Source organism: Equus przewalskii, chromosome 10 (genome assembly GCF_037783145.1).
Source record: "Equus przewalskii isolate Varuska chromosome 10, EquPr2, whole genome shotgun sequence".
Taxonomy (NCBI): domain Eukaryota; kingdom Metazoa; phylum Chordata; class Mammalia; order Perissodactyla; family Equidae; genus Equus; species Equus przewalskii.
Genome location: NC_091840.1, coordinates 41,482,157 through 41,504,298, shown reverse-complemented (window position 1 = coordinate 41,504,298; position 22,142 = coordinate 41,482,157). Strand labels below are relative to the sequence as shown.

At 51.5% G+C, this 22,142-nt stretch overlaps 1 protein-coding gene across 1 annotated transcript in view; it reads right to left on the bottom strand.

The window, feature by feature from the left end:
- Positions 1 to 22,142, bottom strand: part of KSR1 (kinase suppressor of ras 1) — a 153,238-nt gene that overhangs the window by 51,397 nt on the left and 79,699 nt on the right. Inside the window, exon 2 of the mRNA XM_070560856.1 lies at positions 15,551 to 15,691. Within this exon, the coding sequence (XP_070416957.1) occupies positions 15,551 to 15,691 (141 nt within the window). The remainder of the gene's footprint in view (positions 1 to 15,550; positions 15,692 to 22,142) is intronic.

Here is a 22,142-nt window from a genome sequence, read left to right as displayed (position 1 = left end):
TTCTGCCTCCTCCACGTCCGCAGGGTGACAGCTGAGTTCAGCCAGGCAGGTCCCCTGCACCCCAGAGCGCCAGACTGCCATCTGGGCCTCAGGGCACAGCAACCTCACTCAGGGCCCTGGCACACGCCCTGCCCCAAGTTTGGAGTCTGGAGGGCCCCCCGGCAGGGCCAGGAGACAAATCACAGACCCCTCCAGCAGAGGGGCAGGTCCTAGAACTCAGCATGCGGTCTGTCCTTTGGGGTTGTCTGTCTCTCCAGGCAGGGGATGAACCGGGCTGCAGCAAGTGAGCTCAGAGCTGGAGACCTGAGAACCAGGCTGCTCTGTCTGAGCATAGGCGCCCCATTGTTTCCAAGCTGCCCCACGGGTGTCCAGCCAGGAGACCGAGATCTCTCGGGAGATCCTGGAGGTACGCAGCCACTCTCTGTAGTTTTCCAGAAACCCTGTAAACAACTCTTGCCCCACAGCAGCAATGGAGCCCAAGTGAGCCCACGACTCAAGCCAAGGAGGCCATGGCCAGAGTCACTAGGGTCTGAGGGCACGAAAGGGGCCAATGGATATTCATGGGGCCAAGGTCAAAGGCAGAGTTTGAAGAGACCTTAGAGATGATCTAGTCCAACACTCATTTTACAGAGGAGGAAAACTGAGGCCCAGAGAGGGAAGGGGACCTGCCTGGGTTACCCAGAACAACACCACCAGGACCAGGTCCTGCCAGTGACCAACACGTGGACACACCACCCCCTGGGAGAGCGCACTGTTTCCATGGCGGGCACTCCTCACCCAGATGTAAAGGTCCATTCCCGCCAGGTTTTCTGAGCTGCTCTAAGAGGTGAGCTGAGGACAGGCTCCCCCGAGGTCTGCCCTGAGAATCATCACAGAAGGTGCAGGCCTGAGCCCTATCAAGCCGTGTGCTCGCCTCGTGCGCCCAGAGCCCTCTGGAACCCAGAAGCAATGGGGTTCTGAGCTCACGGCCTCACCCGAAGCCTGGAGATCCCTGATGTCTCGGTGGCTCAAAAGATGGCAGGTGGGCTGAAATCCTCAACTCCATGTTCATGCCCACCCCTAGCCATGCCCACATTGGTAACAGTGCACACTTTTCTTCTTTTCGAAAAGAAGAACCAAATCCCACATCACCAGCTACACCCAAACGCCCAGGTTCTGAGACGAGGCCTGAGATCCACCCAGGGCTGTGGCACACTGGTTCTTACTCAGCCCCTTCATATGCTTCCTCTTTTCACAACCAGTCTAATCATAAAAATAACAACTCCTGGGCCTACTGCCACTCATGAAGTGGTCTGGGCCCAACTGCCTGGTAGCTAAGGAAAGTGAGGTTCAGAGATTAAGTTACTCACTTAAGAAAGCAAGCGAGTGATGGAGCCTCCGGTGGACCCTGGTCCGGGTAACTCCCAAGCTAGCGCTCCCGGCCCCTAGACAGTCTGGCCTCCCTGGCCTAGGTGACCAGAAGCCCTGAGAGGCAGCTGGGTCTGCCCATGTAACTCCAGGTTCTTAAGCTCCCTGCAGAAGGAGCAGGCTCAAAACAAGTGTGTGTCCTGTTCAAACCAAAAGCACAAACGGGCCAGAAAAAGTTCCCTAGAAGGATAGGAAAGATCTATTTCTGGAATATTCTGACAGTTCCCCAGCCACTTCACCATGGCAAGAAAGACAGGGAATGAAATAATGAAATGAAAGTCACATGCGACCCCAACATGCAGATTTCTCCAGACCAAAGCAGGGCCTCAGAGCCCAGCCAAGGGTACCTATTCTGGGGGGCTCACGGAAAGGCCACCTGATCTGAGACCCTGGCGCCTACCTCGCAGCCCTCCAGCAGGGGCTGGTTGAGGTCCCGCGCTTCTTTCAGCACCACGGGCGGTGGGGTCCCCGCACCCCGTTTTGCAACCTTGGCCTTCACCCATCTCCACAGGCGATGCATGATGAGGGGCCGGAGCCCGGGGTCCCTGGCAGCCCCGGCCCCTGGTGCGGCGTCCCAGGGAAGGACGAGGCAGGGAGAGGAGTTTCTGTTTTCATGACTATAGTGAACAGTCACTGCAGCCAAAAATAGTTTGTGCCTGGGAGCTGGGCAGTCAGCACATACCTCCCGGAGCAGGTGCTGGGTGTGAGACGCAGGCTTCAGCCGGCCCCGCTGCGGGGGGCTGGGGACCCAGGCGCCCAGGATACGCAGGATAACAGGCCACGGACGGAGAGGGTTTCCCAGCCTCACTGCCCACCTCCAAAAAGTCTGAGCTGAGTCAACAAGGAGCACGTTCATCTCCTGCCTTCCAGTGAATCATCTGGGGAACCCCCACCCCCACGTGAACTCCAACCATCCCCAGTGCCCCTGCAGCCCTCACAGATTTGGGGCTGGGTGATTTAAACACTCACAGGAAGAGCTGTACAAACTACCAGCTATCAAAACTCAGAGAACTGTATATTAAAAACGGTGAACCTTACCATACGCAAATGAAAAAAACTGTAAACAGTTAAGTGGCTGGCCCTCAGGGGCTGGAGGGGTGGTGGGGGCATTTTATTTTCTTTTTTGAGCTTCTCCATAATTTCGAATTTTCCTACAATGACCATTTGCAATTAGATTTAGAAAATGTTACTTTAAAATAAAATTTTAAAAAGGAAAGATGCTCAGGCATCACGGAGGGAATGTACAACATGGTCCTATGTATAAGGATTCAGTGTGTGTGTGTGTGTGTTTCGTGACCCCAGCTTTGAAGCCAGACTTCCTGGATATGAACCCTGGCTCCATCACTTACCATCTAGGTGACCTCGGGTAAGTGACACTGTCACTTAGTTTCTCTACCTTTATTGTGTACTAGGGATAAAAGCATTGCCTCCTGCTATAAACTAAGCATTTGTGTCTCTCCAAAATTCGTATGTTGAACCCCCAATGTGATGGTATCAGGAGGTGGGGTCTTTGGGAGGTGATTAGGTCATGAGGGTGAACCCACATGATGGGATTAGTGCCCTTGTAAAAAAGACCCCAGGGGCCGGCCCAGTGGTGCAGCAGTTAAGTCCACACATTCCGCTTCTCAGCAGCCCAGGGTTGGCCGGTTCGGGTCCTGGGTGCCGACGTGGCACCGCTTGGCAAAAGCCATGCTATGGTAGGCGTCCCATGTATAAAGTAGAGGAAGATGGGCACGGATGTTAGCTCAGGGCCAGTCTTCCTCAGCAAAAAGAGGAGGATTGGCAGTAGTTAGCTCAGGGCTAACCTTCCTCAAAAAAATAAAAAAAGACCCCAGAGGGCTGCCTGGCCCCTTCCACCTGGTCAGGACAGAGTAAACACATAGCTATCCATGGACCTGGAAGTGGGTCCTCACCAGACACAGAATCTGCTTGCACCTTGATCTTGGACTTCTCAGCCTCCAGAACTGTGAGAAATATATTTCTTCTTTTTTGGGGGAAGATTAGCCCTGAGCTAACATCCACTGCCAATCCTCCTCTTTTTTTTTTTGCTGAGGAAGACTGGTCCTGAGCTAACATCTGTGCCCATTTTCCTCCACTTTTTTATGTGTGGGATGCCTGCCACAGCATGGATGGGGCTAGGTCCACACCTGGGATCCAAACCCGTGAACCCTGGGGCACCAATGTGGAGTGTGTGAACTTAACTGCTACATCACAGGGCTGGCCCCTAAATTTCTGTTATTTATAAGCCACGCAGTCTAAGGCATTTTGTTATAGCAGTCTGAATGGACTAAGATAGCTCCTCACAAGGTTATTGGGAAGACTGAATGAGACACTCCTTGTAAAGCTCACAGCTCAGTCCCAGGCACATTGGGAACACTTACTAAAGAATTATTTCATGATTCATGAATAAACTGCATAAAAAAGAAGAAGAAAGAAAGAAATCAAAAAAGAACGCTGACTGGAAGGAAATGCACCAAAATGCTTACAGCATTTCCTGAGTAATAACACTATGGGGTAAACTATCAGTACACGGTAGTATTATTATTTAATTTCTATACTTTTCACATTTTGAAAATGAACATACATGTAAATTACTGGATATGAAGAAAAAAAACCTAAAAAGCCAAGAATCAATGATTATCTCTGTATAGGATTACAGATGACTTCTTTTCTTTTCTTTTCTATGTTTTCTAAGGTAAATATTTATTTCTTTTATAGTGAAGACAACAAGAAATGTTATTAAAAACAAAAACTGGGGGATAGGCTCACCTATTCTATTCTAGAAACATCATCTCTGCAGACCCCCCAGGGTCTCGACCTTTGACATACCATCTGAGCCTGAGGGAGTTTGCCTTCCAGACACAAGAGTTCTGCTCACTGATGGGAAATGGGGCACAATGGTCACCCCTGAGATGCCTCGGGGGAGCCAGGTGACCCATCCCCAGCGAGAGCCCATGATGAGGGTGGCGGTGGGGTGCCAGAGTAGCTGCAGAGCAACTGTCCCTGACATCTGAGGGAGTGAGAGGGTTTGCGCAGTCCTCCTCTGTCATCAGGACTGTCTCTCCTCCAGGAACCCATTTCCCAAACGACCCTTCAGGTCCCCCACAGTGGCTGCCAAACGGCTGAGTCCATGACCCAGTTTGGACCAATTGGAGTTCTCCATCTTCTTAGCCCTGTGATTGGTTCTGACATGAGCACATGACCAAAGCCAAGCCAATCAGAGCCTTCCCTGGCCTCTTTCAACTACAGTTCTAGGGGAGCAGCTCTCCATGGGCAAGCAATGCTACTCTGCTGGAAGAAGTGAGGCTTAGCTGCTGGAGCCCTTCATGCTTGCCACATGGAGCAGACCTGTCTGGGAAGTGCGCCCTAACAGCATCTTCGGAGGCCCTGCATCCAGACCTCCCTGGACTTTATTACCTAAGCTGATAAAAGCCTCTGTTTTGTTTGAGCCAATTGGTAATGGAACTTGCTACAGAAAAGTCCTAAGTAGTAGTAGGAGAACATAGTAGCTTTTACTTAGTAAGTGCTTATTACGTGCGCTGGTACCATGTCATCCCTCCATCTGTTTATCTGTTTATCCATCCATCCATCCATCCATCCATCCATCCAATCAACAGACAGCTACTGAATACCAGCTGTGTGCCAGGCACCTTACTGAGTACTGGGGAATACAACAGCCAACAAAAAATATAATCTCTTTCCTTAGGGAGCTTATGTCTAATAAAAATATAGAATAAAAAACAAATTCAAAAGTAACTAAAATATGTAATTGAAATATGTGAATAAGTGTGAAAAAAGGAAAGAGTATGCTGAGATAAAGTGGTGGGTATGGGGGCATCTAATTTTAGACAGGGTGGCCTCTCTGAAGAGCTGACTCCTAAGCTCCTATCAGAGGATGAGAAGGCGCTAGCCGTGGGGTACAGAAATTTCCAGGCAGAGGAAACAGAACATACAAAGGCCCTGGGCTATGACAGGAAACAATCTGACGTGTTCTAACACGAGAGGAAGAGTGAGGAGGGGCAGGAGACAATGTGGAAAGAGGCAAATGCTGAATACTTTAAGATCTGAATACTTTAAGATTTTATGCTGAGTGCAACAAGACACCAAGGAAGGTCTGTACTCAGAAAAGTGAGATGATCGGATTTACATTTTAAGAAAACACCCTTAGTTCATGAAGAATGAGATGAAAGAGAGGGCAAGAGCAGACACAGAGAGTGATGTATGTGATACTGCACAAGTCCGTGCAGTAGCTATGATGAGGGAGGCAGCAGTGGTGAAAAAGAGACATAGGGGGATTTGGGATATAAATCTGGAAATAGAGCTAGTGGGATTTTTCTATTCAATTGAATGTGGAGGTTGAGGAAGCCGAAGGAATCAGAAATGACTCCTTGGTTTCTAGCTAGAGAACTAACAGATGAGTATTCAGGCTCAGAGAGGTAAGGGACTTGAGCAAGGTCACACCACTGGCAAGTGGCAAAGTCAAGATTTTGTCTGCCTCTCAACACCAGGTTCTGGGCTATCTACTTCCAATCTTGCTGCCTGTCCCAAAAGCATATAGATGGGAGCAGAGGCCACTGAAATTCATATGCTGATTTTTTTTAAAAAGAAGGGTGATGAGATGAGGGGCTCTGGCTTTATAATAATGAAAACAGTATGGTGTTGACACAAGAATTTCCCAATGATATCTGGCTGGTCAGATCTGTTCTAGAGCAATCATGCCTTTGAGGCAGTCCCCAGAGAAGAAGACCGAACACAAACTGACAGCCCAGGAGCTCGGAGGCCCCAGAAGAAGCTCAGGCACACACCACACAACCTTGCTCAAACCCAGTTAGTCGCCAACAGAAACCAGAGGCAGCTGAGCAGCCCCAGGCCTCAGCAGGCCCTCAGCAGCCCCCAGAGACCTTCCCCAGAGACCCCTGCAATACAACCTCCGTGCCCAGATGGGAGAGCTCCTGAGATACCTTGGCCCAAGAGACCAAAGCTCTTTGGATCATCTTACTTGAGTTCAGTCACTCCACAAGAGCACCCACTCTATGCCATGCACCGGGGATAGAGCTGTGAATTAAACAGCCAGGTTCCTGCCCGCGTGACGCAGCCGGTCTAGTCAGTTTTCACTGGACTCGGCAGACCAGAGACCCAGCTGAGGAGGTGGGCTCACCGCTCAAAAATGCCCACCAGTGCAGGGCTAAGCTGAGCAGCCATGCTCCTGATTTCTAGAAACCAGGAGCATTCCAATACTGGAAGCTTAAAAGAGGGCACTTTGGCCCAAGATCAGAAAAATAAATCACTTCATCAATTGGAGACAGTGATTATCTGAGTTCCATAAGGAGAGGGACTCATGTTCAGGGTCTAGAGGAGGACCTGGCACACAACAGGAGGTAAAGACACACTTACTGAGTGAGCGCATGACCGGACGAATAGGATAAAACACTGCAGGCCCTCAGCTCGGGGTCTTGCCACATCTCATCCTTTCCTCCCTTGGGGTCCGTCAGTCTGCTTTGCATTCTGTAAATCCCACTAGCCTATAAGCCCCCCAGGGCAGACTGTATTTTGTTCATCAGTTAATCCCCTGTGATAATTAATCTGTGTAGGTGATCAATGGATATAGAAGGAATGGATGCAAAGGAAAGAAGGAAGGACGGGAGTGAGGAAAGGAGGAAGGACAAAGGAAGGGAGGAAGAGAAAGAAGAGAGAGAGAGATTGAGAGAAAGATTAATTCAATTACACATACAATTAATTCAATTGCACAACCACATACTGAAGCCCCAAGCTGGGCTATTCTGGGTAAGATGCCAGATGACAAAACCAGGTCCGGAAAGGAAGCCTGGCTTTAGTTACGCGGTCCTGACTTTGGATCCTGGCTCGGCTATCAGCTCCCTGTGTGACACTGACATGGCACTCAACCTCTCCAAGCCTCAGTTTGCTCAGCTACGAAACGGGGATCATAGAGCCTCCCCTCCCCCTACCCCAGGTGCAAGAATTAAACAGGATGATCTATATCAAATGTTGCCTTGCAGTTCCCCCTTCCATCTATATCCCAACTTCAGCTCTTCTCCTGACTGGTTGAGCCAAACAGGCACGCCAGTCCACTGCCCAGGCCTCCATCTCCCCATCCTAAGTGGGGAGAGCTTGTGGCCCAGCTGCACTGGGCTGGTACTGAGATCCAGCACCCAAGATCTCAATGCCTCCGGACCAAGGCAGCCCTAGGGCCGCTGGTCAGCGGATCCGCCACACGGCCCGCCCGGTGAGGGGGTGTGCTGGAGGCCGAGGAGAATCCTGCAGGCCAACGAGCAAGGCCGTCAGAACAGCAGGGACTCTGGCTCCAAAGGGAGAGAGTGGGGACAAGGGGAAGAGAGACGGGGAGGAGGCCAGGACCGAGGGCAGACGGATTCGTGCCGATTAAAGCTGTCCCCAGGAGCCAAACAGCAGTTCCCTTTTCTGCATTCATCTCACACAGCCTCCCGCTTGACACAGCCCACAATCCGGGGCCCACACGGAGCTGCGGCCACTCCCAGGAGATGGGAAACCAAGATGGTGGCAAGAGGTCTGGTAGCATTCTCCCCCCCATGCCCAAGAGAAGGGCTGATTTCCAACACGGGAATGCAAGGACGGAGGAACGGGGGAAGAGAAATCGCCCAGCAGGGCTACGACAATGACAACAAAACCCTTACCGGACCCGCCTGCATCTTCAGTTCCAACAACGCCACCAGTGAGCGCTTTTCTCAGGGGACCCTGTGGCTTTGACCCTGGAGTCCCAGCTTCTGCAGCACCCACCTCACCCGGCTAGAACCGATCCCAGCCAGCGCCTGCCACTTCCTTGAACAACTTCCAACAGGGAAATTGCTGAAGAAAAAAAAAAGTGGCCCCATGCCAGCAGGCTCTGAAATCATTTCCCCAGCTGCAGCCAGAACATCAAGCTGTGATTTTGAGTTCCTAACCTGTGGAAGGGTGGGAAGGGGGCCGAGAAACAGTCACAGTGTGTGACTCTGGACGTCCGGGGAGGGGGAGGGGACCCTCCTACCTCTACACTCACTCTCCTGCTCAGGCCCGAGTCCCTAAGCCCCCCACCCCTGCAGGCCCCACCTCCACGCAGACCCCCTCATTCCCGCAGCAGCCAGCAGCCTGGTCCCACCTTCAGCCACCCCAGGAGGAATGTCGCCTTCTCATCAGCAGTTTTATTTTCCTTCAAACAATTCTAGTGTTGTCCCTCTGTGTCTCTCTCTCTCTCTCATACCCACACTCCAATGATCTCCCGGATAAAACCCCAACCCCTACACGCCACACATGGAGATTTCCATGCACCGACCCTGCTTCCTCACCAGTCTCCTCCCAGACCAGGCCCTTTTCAAACACTTCCTGTGAGGATGGCACCAGCTCTCAGACTGCAGGGGTTTTTGCAGATACTGTTCCCTCTGTCTGGCATGCTCTGCCCCTTCCCGCCAGGCCAGCTCCCGCCTCTCAGGGAAGCCCTCCCTGGTGTGGGTGCCTCCCTGGCCTCCCAGGGTGAGTCTGCTCCTCCAGACCCCAGGCCGGCCTCCACCAGGGTTCTTGGTGCCAGCTCTCAACGCATGCGTTTCACCACAGCCTGTGAGCTCCTGGGGCCGGGAGCATGTCTTGGGCATCCCAGCTTTCAGCACGGGGCACCACCAGGGCAGGCTCCAGGCTGGCACTGCCCGATACAGCAACAGTCACGTGTCTATTTAAATTAAAATTGACTACCACAAAATAACATTTCAGTTTCCCAGTCGCACTCCGCATATTTCAAGTCTCCACGGCCACATGTGGCCGGTGGCTACCACGTTGGACAGGACAGAACATTTCTATCACCACAGAAAGTTCTATTAGATGGCGTCACTTGAGACGAAGGTCTGATGGCTGGGTAAGCATGAAGGCATCTCCCAAGCTGCCTCCCACATCCACGGAGGAGGAGTCCAAGGTCTCATGTGTCAGAAGCACCCACAGAGGCTCTGGAGCTGCAGATGTGACTTGGGTGTGAGAGGAGGAAGCGTGCAGAGTCCCTTCATCCAGACCAGAAATGAGCAAGGGTAACCACTGCCCTGGGGCCACTTCCACGTCCATCTCCTTCCTTCATCCACCAGAAAGGCATCATTTCCTGGAAACTTTACAACCACAAACTAGTGGCCAGGGTTTGAAGACAAAAGCTGAAGTAATATTTAGAGGGATAATTAATCCTAAAGGGACAGACCCCAGGCAGGCAATACCGTAAAGGAAGGAGGAGACCGTACACATATATACGGCTCCACATGTGTACGACGCGTGTGCTTCCTGAGGGAAACACCAGGGCCCCAGTCACGGAGCCACAAAGGGTCAGGATGAGAGAGAATTCAGAGGCCGAAGGGACAAATCTCACCAGACAAAGACCATGCCCAGAGGCCTCGATGGGGCAAATTATCTCCGGGGTATTGACGGCAGCAGTCCTGGGGCCCTTTAGCACTGACAGCTCAGCAAAAGGAAACTGTTGGACTTCATACATTCCTTCCCAAAAAAACCAAACAAGAAAAGGACAGATAGTAGAGACCCTGTTTTAAAGTCTGGCATCCCCAGTGTCCATCCCACCGTGACTTTCGTTCATTCCTCAGTCACTCCATCCCCCGGCAAATATTTGCCAAGGGCTTTGCATAGGCCAGGCGCCATGCTGGGGCGCCCAGGCAAACACATTCTATATGTACCTCTCTGTGCGCAGGTGGGCACCCCTCAAACAGAGCCATTCCTGAGATGGCTGAAGATATCTTACCTTTTCCTAGTCTACTGTTAAAGAAGAATGAGGTGGATTCGTACGGACTAACACAGAGACGAGATTAAGACTAAAAACCTGCGGACTGATATATATTGTACGAGCCCATAAAAAGGGAAACACATTTGTATGTTAATAAAAACAACGTGGTACCCTGGATTGGATCCTAGAACTGCAAGAGAACATTAATAGAAAAACTGGTGAAATCTAAGTAGAACCTGCAGTTTGGCTAACAGGAATGTAGCAGTGTTGTTTTCTCAGTTTTGACAAATGTACCGTGGTAACGTACGACGTTAACGATGGCGGGACTGGGTGAGGGCACAGACGGGAACTCTGCACTGTCTCTGCCACCGTTCTGTAAACTTAACACTATTCTAACAAAAAAGGCAGCCCCCTTCCCACTCCCCGGTCAGCCGGGGCTGGGATTACTGGGAGAAGCAGCCCTTCTTTCCAGGCTTCAGAGTACTCTGGCTGGGGCCTAAGAACCAACGCGAGATTTAGGGGGAACCAAGCAATCTAGAGAAAAAGGGTCTGGAGAGTTTTTTTGGGAAAGATGGAGTGACACCTAGCCAATGTTCCTTGTGGTTCTTAAAACCCAGGCAGAAAGCTGCCAGCCTGCTCCCCAGGCACCCCGAGGCAGCAGGGCCCACCCTCCTCCAGCGCCCGACCCCCTCCAGCCTCATTTCATGTGCTCTGCTGGTGAGGATGGTGAGGACGCCCGTGTGTGGCCCTTGGGACCAACAGGGGGATGGGAGGCGGACACTGGCCCAGCTCCAGTTGGTCCAATGTGCAACCTTCTGTCTGTCTCAAGCCCTGGCTGACTCCCACTGCCTTTGGATTCAGAAAACCACCTCCGGCCAGCCCCTGTTCACACCCCTTCCTTTCACTCCCGGTGTGCAAGCCTCCAGCGGTGTCTGTTGGGTTTGGCTCCCTCTCACTCAAGAATAACAGCAGCTGAGGATGAGAGGCGAGGAAGTTGCCTGAATTTTCCCTCCTCCACCCCAGGGAACACCACAGTGCCTCCAGGTGCTTGACCCTAACCGCCTCTGTGAGCAAGCAGCACGTGGGTTATTCCCCATTTTACAGAGCGGGAAACTGAGGCTTAGAGAGGTGAAAAGCTTTGGCCTGGTTCCCAGAGCAAGGCCAAGAACTCAGGTGTTCCCCAGAGGAAGGAGAGAGAAGCGGCTGAGAGCGAGGACTGAGAGTCAGGTCTGAAGGGACGCCTGGCTCTGCTCCTCACGGCTCTGGGATCCTGGGCGGGTCAGTGCACCCCACTGGGCCCCAGATCCTCAACTGTGAAATGACGCCTGCTCCATAGGGTGTTGGGACAACTGGATGGAACAATGCATGTAGAGTATGTGGCACTACACACTGGATGTGCTCTCTGTATGTCAGCTTTGAGGCAAAATGAGCAGGACGCTCTGAGGGGCCCCAGGAGCCCACAGCGGTCAAGGTGCAGCCCAGTAACCAGACTACAGAGGCCTCCCCGAGAGGGCTGGTCAGGCCACTGGAAGCATGACACAATGAATGAAGAGGTGTCAATCTGGTCAGAAGGGGGGCTGCCAAAGAGGCCCAAGGACTCCTCATGGCACTGGCCCGTCCCAGCCTTCCTGAAGAAGCCCTCTCCCCTGGGGGCACTACAACTCTCCCCAAGCTCTTTCCAGAGGGTGACTCATGGGCAGCTGGGCATAGCCACCTGGGAAGGAGGATATTTGGGGCTACGGTCCCAACAGTGGCCTCTCTTGTAGGACTTGAAAAGCCAGGCCTTGGAGTAACTTGTGTCACCACCCACTCGGGACCAACCCTTGACTCCTAGGGACATCTACCATGTCATGACGAGATTCACTCTTCCCCTCCTCAAACAAGTGATGGTCATATCAGGCCCAGTACTCAGCAGGGGTTTTATGGCAAACGACCCAGAGCAGGTAGGTCCCTATCTCATGGAGCCTCTATTCCAGTGGGAGAGTAGACAGACCACACACAACAAATAAGTTAGACTAACTCCAGAAAGCGACCAGTGTCATTGAGAAAAATCAGCCAAGGTGCACTGTTAGAGAACAAAGGGTGGGCGTGAGCTTCAGATCAGATCATCAGGGAAGACTGCTCGGAGGAGGTGGCAATGGACGTGACACTAGAATGATGTCCACGGGATGAGCCAAGGAAACGCACTACAGGAAGGGGAAGAGCAAGTGCTAAGGTGGGACCAGAGAGAGCAAAGGGGAGAGTGAGCGAGATGAGGTCAGAGAGAGGCAGGGGAGGCCAAAGCCTGTGAGGCACCTGGCATTTGTTTGGAAAGAAATGGGAAGCACTGGACGTGATCCAATTTATGTTTCTTAGTGGGTTCTCTGACTGCTGTGTGCAAAACAGAATAAAGTGGGTAAACGATAAAGTAGGGGGACAGTTAAGGGGCTGCTGCAGGGTTTTGGGCAAGAGAGGAAGGTGGGCTGCCCTGCAGTGCTGGTGGTGGGCATGGAGAGAGGTGGCCAGGTCTGCAGTAGGTCCTGGGGCAGAGCCCACAGGGCTGAATAAGGGACTGCACATGAGTCAGGACAAGGGAGGAATCAGGGATGGCCTCTGGGGTTGTGGCTTGAGCAACTGGGTGGAGAATGCTACCCTGTCCAGAGATAGGAAGATGGGCCGGGAAGAAAACGTGTCCGTGTATATGGAAGGGGAAAAACAAGAGCTCTGCTTGAAACGTGTTCACTTCTGAGCCGCCTCACGATCTCCAGGTCACTGTCGAGGCCACTGGGCAGCTGAAGAAGCTCCTGCTGTCTCACCCTGACCCTCCATTCCCACATGGCTCTCTGCTCAGACTCTGCCCCAGTCCTCCAGGCCACATAGCATCCTGGTTCCCAAACCACATCTGGCCTTCGGGCTCTCCTGCCTGCCCGACCCCTGCCTACAGGTGAGCCTGCCCCTCATTTAGCACCCAGGTCTGACATATCACTCACAACTTCAGGATACAAATGTCACCTGACTCTATCCGCTGTGCTTCTGGGCCCGGCTGGAAGACCTCTGTCCCGGCTGCCACCACAGGGCTCTCCAGGGGCCAAGCAGCACCTGCAGCCAGCCCCCATGGTACCGGCTTGTGCCCTGGGCACACCCGGCTCCTCTCTCAAAGAGAGATGGATGGAGCTGAGTCTCCTGCACTCTTCAGACCTCTGGAGATCCCAGGGAAATCTCTCAAGGAGCTAAGCCATCTGCCAAAGATGTTTTAGGCCCAAGAAAGGGAGTCCAAAGGCACAGTTTGGAGTTTGGCAGGCATGGGTCTGAACCTCAAGTCTGTCCCCATTACTAGCTCTGGGACCCTCAGAGACCCCTCTCGGAACCTGGTGGTCCTCATCTGTCAAGGAGGCACAACGTTGGGCAAGTCACTGCCCTTGTGGGGCCTCAGTGTCCTCAACTGTAAGAGAAGCTGCTTTGCATCTCTGAGATCTCAGGGCCAGGAGGGGAAAAGACTGGGGTTGGCCTGGGGGGCTCAAGGGACCAACCAATTCTCCACAGTCTCCACGGCCATGATTTGAAATCTGATACCAGGGATTCAGTGGTATGTGTTCCGATCTCCTTCCTGAATGGCAGAAGACTGTCAGGCAGGTAGGTGGGTGGGTGGGTGGGGAGATGGATGGAGAGATGCAGCGTATTATACATAAGACGTGCGTATGTGCACATAACTGCTAATAACGCTCAAAGAACTTCCATCTCACAAAGCAGTTTCAACCTTCACATCGGCCACCTCCTTTCTGCCAGCTTCTTAAAAGCTGGTGTACGCCACAAATACGAGGGCCACTGGGGCCAGGGCCCGGAGCACGTAAAGGGCTGAGAGGCTCACTGGGGAGCCCCCACTCACCCCTACCTCCTCTCACCCCCTCCCCCATGACAGGAGCCTTTTATGTTCACGTCACTTCCCTTCCAGGAATCTCTCCTAGGCAACATTCCTAAATATACCAATAGCTTCATAAAAAATATTAACCACTATGTTATGTTTAATAGCCAACGACCTAACCTCTGCCTGGTTAGCTACATCACATATACTCAAACGTCATGCAGCCGCTTAAAAACAAAACGGGGGGTTACTAAGAATGAAAATACAGGGAAAAAGTGTTAGGCAGCAGATCAAACGATAAGAGTCCAACTAAAAAACTGTTTATTCAGGACGGTTTAAACCAGTGTTGCCTAAGAAAAACCTAATGCAAGCCACATACTTAAGTTTTACTTTTTGAATAGCCACATTTTAAATATATGCGAAATTAATTCAAATAACATTTAGCCTAATATATCCAAAATAGTGTCATTTCAATATATACCAAATATAAAAAGTTACTAATATTTCACTTTGTTTTTTCTGTACCAAGTCCTCTGAATTCAGCTCTTCTTTGAATTTATGTCTTCGAAATTGGAGCACATCTCAATGTGGACTTCCATGCTCCAAATACAAAATAGCCACGTTGGCCAGGGACCACCTTACTAGACAGCACAGTCTAACCTATTAGAAAATTTTAAAACATTTAAGTATTAGGGAAAAAAAGACCACAAGGAAATATCAAAATCTGAATGATCTGAGATTTTTCTCTGAGTGGGAATACATATGTGAATTTTCGCTCCTCTTTCTGTTCTCCAAAGTTCTATATATAATGAATTCATATTGCTTTTAAAACAATAGCAAGAGTCACCCTTTTTAATTGTGGAAGAGAAGCAAGACACTTAAAAGAGCTGACTGGCTGAGCTGCACCTGCCAGGCACTGACTTATTTATGCCTCACAAGCACTGTCCTGTACCCCTGACACCTGGCAGAGGGTACACTCTCCATGCACACTGCTTGGCTAGTTGGTTGGTTAGTTGGTGGGTAGGTTGGATGGATGGGAATAGGAAACAAAGGAGGGAAAACAGTATACTGTAGCAGTTACAAGGGAAAACTCAATTCGGTCTCTTTGCTTCCAAATCCCAAAGCTACCACTTACTAGCTGTACGATTCTAAACAAGTTACTGAACCATTCTGAGCTTTAATTTCCTCAAGTATAAAGCAGCAATCATGGTAGTAATTCCACAGGGTTTTTTGAGAATTAAGTGAGATTATCTAAACAAAGTGTTTTAAATAGTGTCTGCTGCACGCCAATGCTTCCAGAAATCTTGGCTGCTGTCATTATGGTGAACCAATGAATGAATGGGGTGGTCAGGCTGTCTGGCTCATAAAGCAATGGCACCCAGGCACGTGCTGAAGCCACATTTACCCTGGGTCCCTCCTGCTGCTGCTGTCCCCTTCCTGAGAGTAGACAGCATCGTCCCTCAGTCCTAGCCACAGTGGAACCAGCCCTCAGGTTTGTGTGTGGTCCCTTTGCTTGACCCCCCCACACACCCACGCCCAACTTGAGCTCCCCACAGCCCACTTACCTGCACCACCTCCGGCCTCACGTTGAAGGTATAAAGCCAGTCACTGAAGCGAGGGTAGCTGTTGAGCTCCGAGGTCCTCTCGCCAGGAGCCACGCTCAGCTTGCACTGCCGCTGCTTGCAAATGTACCGGACCAGCTTCGCCTGCAGGGAGCCCAGGAAAGAAAAGGCTAGTTCATTCGTGGCACATGCACATGGCGGACCCGAGCACGCTACAGGGGAGCTCTGGCAAACACGAGAGCAGCGCGATAAGGACAGGAGCTGCCCGATTCCCATTTGCTACCATTCAAACAGCAGTAAAGCAGGACCTGGGGGAGGGAGGAGGAGAGGAGAAGGGTCTGGGAGAGCCAACCCAAGGCTGGCTGACACTACCTCCCCTTGGGACCACGATCCTCAGAGAGTAACAGGCGAGACTGGTCAGAACACCGAACTGGGTTAAACATAAGAAGGGCCTCCCGCCTAGGGTTTGGGGGTCAGGGGAGGCTGGGCGAGTCAGTAATTGATGATATGGAAGATGTGGGGGTTTGGAGAGGATGAGTAACCCTCCACCTGGATTCTTCCAGCCTAGAATCAGACTGGCTGGGCTGGGGTCTGGGGGCTCAGGCACATCCTAGCCCTGTGACCCTGGACAAGCTACTCAACCCCCTACCCCCACAAAAGCCTCAGTTTCCTCCTCTACAAAATTGGAATAATAACAGAGCCTCCATCTCAGGGAGGTTGGGAAGAAATGCAGGACTCAGTGCGCGCCTGGCACACAGCAAGCGCTCTGAGTGCCAGTCGTGCCTGCTGGGCGGTGGCATTATTGGCAAGGGTCCCTGACTCGAGCCTGCCAACAGGCATCCAGGGACCCACACCCTGAAGTGTACGCAAACTTCAGACATGTGAGTCTGTGAGTTTTTGGGGGGCAGAGTGTCCCCAGCTTTCAGCAGACTCTCAAAAACCTGAAACTTCAAATAAAATAAGTTTAAACAAGGACAGCCTGGCTCAGGTCACCCTGGCGTTCTGACAAACCCTGGGCTCCGACCAGGTGCCCTGCACTGCACTGAGGAATGCAGAGCAGGGAAGACGGTGGGGAGGGCACAGCAAAGGGCTGAGAAAAAGAAGGGGAGGTGGACTCAAACGGGTGGAAACGAGCACGAGCACGCAACCCGAAGAGGACTAGGGAGCCCCCTGGCTCGGCTGAGATCAAGTGACCCAGGGACCCCGTGAGCATTGCTGAGATGCTGACAGGACTCTAGTGGCCTCATATTGGGGACTTTCAAGTTTCCTTAAGAGGCAAGCACCACCTTCACAGCCTTATACAGGAGCTGGCCACTTGGAGCCACTTCCTAGTCCTGCTGCCACCCCCCAACCCTGGGGGTTTTATTGTTGTTATTAATTCATTCCTTTTTCTTTCATCTGTAAATGCCTCAGTATATTTCTCTAAAGAGTGTAGACTCTTTTTGTTAGCACTGTCACAATACCAAAAATTAACAGCAATTAATAATTTAAAATTTCAAATATCTAGAAAGGTTCCCAGTTTCCAATTAGAACAGGTGCTCTTAACCTTTTCTGGACCATGGACCCCTTCAGCAGACTGGGGAGGCCCAGGATCCTTTTCCTAAAAATAATGCTCTTCAATGCATAAAACAAAACACTTAGGATTACCAAGGAAGTTAATTACATTTAAATCCATTTATCGAAATATTACTTAGAATTGTGAGAGTACTAAAAGCTTCTTGAGTAAAGCATTAAATAATATCTAGCAGTGGGTCACATAACTGTCACAACCATGCAGGTGTGACAAGTATGAGCTGCTTTTTCAGATAACTCCACAACTGTAACGTGATAGGAAGACAGCTGTCATTTCTACTGGTGATTGAGTCACACAAATTATTTGCTAAGATGACCGTGACTTGTTGCCCACATCCAAATTGAAGAACATGCTAAATTTCAATTAGGGTTAATGAAAATAAAGGTACAATTTTTTTCCAGATCCAAATTCATAGACCCCCCCCCCCCGAATTCTATCCACAGATCCCAGGTAAAGAACCCCTGTGACTAGAGGGGATATGAGGCGTGAAATGAAACCCATAATAACAACAAAACCATTGCTTCTACATCAGCCTTTCTGAAATTTCCCCCAGAAATTCGTTTGGTCCCAGGCTCACAATCTCCTAATCCCAGGGGTGCTGGCCCTCTCATGTGGCCCCAAACTCTGTTAAGTCTTACTATCTTCAAGGGGCTCGGTGGCAAACAGGGACAACTGCTAGAGAGGAAACACTGAGTCAGAATCAAGATACTTCCACTCAGTTGTATAGTTTTTACGTTTGGTGAAACCCAGACAGAGGCAAACCCATGGCATTCCTGCACCACACGTCCTCGGGGACCCAGAACAGACATTGCTAATCAAACTTTGAGCAGACATTGCTAATCACTTTCTGCTGAGGCTGGCAACTCAGGAAGTGCAGTTGCTGTCCTATTCTGGAGCCTAAGCCCTGGGAACATCGGCACAGGCTGAAGCCAACAAACGTGAAGACATGAGTGCTGCTTTTATCCTATGGGGCTCAGTAGAGGTGCTCATGTTCCTCATCCAAGCTTACTCCACTCTGATCCATCCCTCCTAGTGTGACCAGAGGCCAGTTCCAAAATCAGGGCCCTGACCTTCTTCTCCAGGCTCATCTCCACGCCCCCTACCCGTGGCCCAACCCGGTGCTCCAGGCAGACACTCACCTAGGAGCTATTTCTCAAATGCTTCCTGTCCTTTCCTACCCGCTGGGCCTCTGCTCAAATGATCTCTTCTCTACTCCAGCCACAGCACCTTGGCCTGGGCGAGAACTCCCAGGCCTAATTTGAATTCCCCGTACCCCCTCCTCGGTGTGCCGTCTACACCTCTGTGGGAGCCCCTATCACAGCGGGGCTCATATTCGAGCTTCCGACCCGGTCTCTCCCAACAGATGTGAGCTCCCGGAGCAGCAGACATAGCACAGGCTGTGAAGTTGAGCAGAATCTGGGTTCAAATCTAGGTTCTGCCATTTACCAGCTGCGTGACCTCGGGGAAGTTCGCTAACTTTTCCGAGTCTTGGTTCTCTCATCTCTAGAACAGGAATGATGATATCTAGCTCACAGGCTGTGGGAGAACTGAACTATCAAATGGAAACCCTTCAAAAGACTAGGTTTGCCTCCCTATTATTATACATCAGGGCAGGGACCGCGTCCGCCTCACTCATGACAGTCCCACATGCCTATTACTGCACCTGACACGTATCGTGCTTAAAAATGCCCGAGGAAGGAAGAGGGGAAGGAAACACATGGGCCTTATGCTCATGTTAAGATGTTTCTCACAGGCCGTCCTTCTCTCCACTCCAAACTGCTCTCGAACCACAGCTCCAAAGCGCTGGCCAAAGACAGGACAATAAACCAAATAACAGCGAAATCAAAGCCATTCTTTTCTACGTTAACCAAAGAGGCTGGGCTGCTGGCATGAACATCAGCAGCAAAGAAGGCCGTCCGTCACTGGCATGAGAATTTCCAGGGCCAGACCTCTGGGAGCTGATTAATAACACATCCATTCTGCAAAGGACTTTGGCCATCCCAGGTCAACATCGAGATTGGCCAACCCAGCCTCAGCAGCGAGTCAGCATTGGGGATTTCTCTGCTTCAGAGCCCTCCAATGTCCTCAGCCCTTTTCAGCCTCAACGGCCTCTGCCAGGAAGGCTCTTCTCAGTCACCCCTCAGCCTCCACAGCTCAGCTTAGACATCCATTCCTCCAGGAAGCCCACCCCAACCCCGTCGGCCCTGCTCCTTAGCCGCTGCCCTTCTCCTCCATCAGATCACACATCACAGGTCTAATATTTCACTTGTCTGCTTCCTTCTTTAGACTGTAAACTCCCCAGGTCACCACCAGATCCCCAGAAACCAGCACAGCACCTGGCACATGGTTTGCTATTGTAAAACCTTTGTTGAATGAATGGCCAGATAAACGCACAATACATTTGATAGCCCTGATAGGCACACACATTTACCAAAATGACACTGGAAAACAAATGCCACTCGGGCAAGTGCTGACTCGGAGGCTGAGAGTCTCGAAAACTAGGGCAAGTTCCCCAGGAGGGAAGTGAGTGATTTCTGTTTTTAAAGGCTGTCAGAGGTCCCCGCTAGACAGCCCCAAGGAGGCCCGTGGTAGGACTGTGAGAACCTGAAGTGATGTCACACTGCCCCCTTTTAACACCCCATAAGCTGGGACAAAGAAAACAAGACAACACAGTGCCTTGTGGCCTTTGTCAGCAAGTCCCGTGTCCCAGCAGCTGCGATCTCCCGGAGCTCGTAAAGAAGACACGACCCCTGTAGGTTTGGGTTCTGCTGAGGGAGCAAAGCTGTTCTCAGTCACAAAGGATGGAGGTGCCTGGCGCGCAGCAGCTCCCATCGAGCAGGAGGTTGCTCTCAGTTTTCGGAAAGCCGGTTGCAGTCACAGAAGCACCCAGAGGCTACTTTCCCAGAGAAACCACAGTGGGGCCTGCCAGCCCAGCCCCAGGGGCCTACAAGGGGACCTTTCATGGGTACTGTCATTTTCTCTTAACCACAAAACCACAAGATATAAATTTTCCGGCATAGAAAAGCACCTGGGGTTTCAGCGATGGGAGCAGCAGTAAGAGTCATTAACACTCTGGCCGCAGGAGAGGACCCTGGGCTGGAACCAGTCTCACCCCCACTCCCAGTGTCCTTTTTTTCTTGAGTGCACGCCCCACCCCTGCCCAGACACTCAGCCTGGTTTACAGAAAGAACGAAGACATCAAGTCAGCCCACAAACATACTACCAGACTCAACGAGTGTCCCAGGCTGAAAGATCTAGGCTCTGGTCCCAGCTCCAACATTTAGATCAAGGATCTTGGGGAAACGCCCCTTAGCTCAGCTGCAATCTCATGGCCTATAGAAAGGATATCATTTTATGGAAGTTGGGGCCAAGGGAGTCACTATCCATGAAAGTGCTTGGAACAAGCAAAAACTAACAATAAAAAAACTACAGCTCCTGCTATGTTACTGCTGGTTACTCCAACCATATCCAAGAGGCAGCATAGCTCCGGGAGGAGGAACCCTAGTTCTTGAGACAGACGGACCTGGCCTCTACGCTCACTCAGTAGAACACAGATTTAACCTGTTGGCCTCAGTTTCTCCACCTGTAAAATGGGGTTGATCTACCCCAAGACTGTTGTGAAGATTTACATGAGAAAGCACGGATGTGGAATGTTCAGCAAAATGCCTGGAACAAGGAGAAGGCACTCGATGGCAGCTGAAGTGGGTGGCGTACTTATCAATTAAATCTTCCAGTTCTCTTACAACCTCCCTGGACAATAGGGGAGATGTGGGTGGGATTGTGCCCATTTCAGAGAGGGGGGTTAAAGAAGACCCTGGAAATTGGCGTTGGCCTTCAGGACAAGGCTGGTGGGACTCACAGATCTGGTGCATTTATTTTAAAAGCATGAGAGCCAAGACTGAGCTCACCGGTTGACTCCAGGGAGCCTGAGCCCTCCCTCTGATCGGAATGCTCGCACCTCCACTGTCAGCACCAAGACGTGGCCAGAGTGGAGCTGCATTGACTCCGGGAATGTTGCTCGCCCTGACGAGCACCGGCACGCCTAATCCGGCATCCTGATCAACCTCAAATGCAATCTGCCATCCCTGGCTGCTCCGGGCATGACTCTGACACAGGCCTCCCAAACAGAGGCTGCCGTGAGCATCGCTTCTGTGGAGGTGAGGGCTGTCAGATGGCCCTGCAGAGCAGACACCTGTCAGAGCTCCCGAAGCACCTGCCACCGAAAGAGAAAAACTTCGCAGGGAAAGGAAGCAGCTCTCAGAACTGTGAGGGTCGCGGGAACACGAGAGGCCTTGCACGTCTGCCTCGCTCAAGGCTCCCAAGCACGGGGAGCACAGCCTCTCCCGGGGAAGGCTCTTTCCTCATTACTCTTCCTTTATGTTTGGGTCCAAACCTGCCTCCCTGTAGCTGGCACCGTGGCTCCCAGATTCACCCTTGAGGGTGCATCACAGCCGTCACAAGCAACTCACGGGCCTGGCTGATCTGGGACACCGGACGCGCCTGTGGCCACAGAACCAACATCCCTCGGAGGCAGCCCCCATGGGCTGGAGGGGTAGCTGCCCTGCCCCTAGAGAGGGTGACGCCAGCTAAAACAGGCATCCTGGTAGAAGGTTTTCATAGGCTTCCCAGGGCGGCTGGATGGGAGCCAGCCATTGTGCGGGACTGGCCGGGCAGTGCAGTGGTAATGACCAAGTAAACATTCCAGCTGGGTGCACGAGTGTGCCCATACCTCCTGTTTACCACCAGCACCTGTTCTGACTGGTCGGGGACCATGCCACCATCCGTTAACTGCTCCATCCCCCTAGTGGGAAGCACAGGCTTAACAGCCAGGCAGACCTAAGTTCCACCCTGTGCAATCACGTACCAGCTGCGTGGCAGTGACCCATTTACTTAATCTTCGTTTTGTCATCTATAAAGTGGAGAAAATAATACAGGCTCCAGAGCTGAAAATGCACTGTGGGATTCATGGATGCAAAGTGCTTCATCCAACATCCAGAACACACGAAGTGCTTACTGGATAGG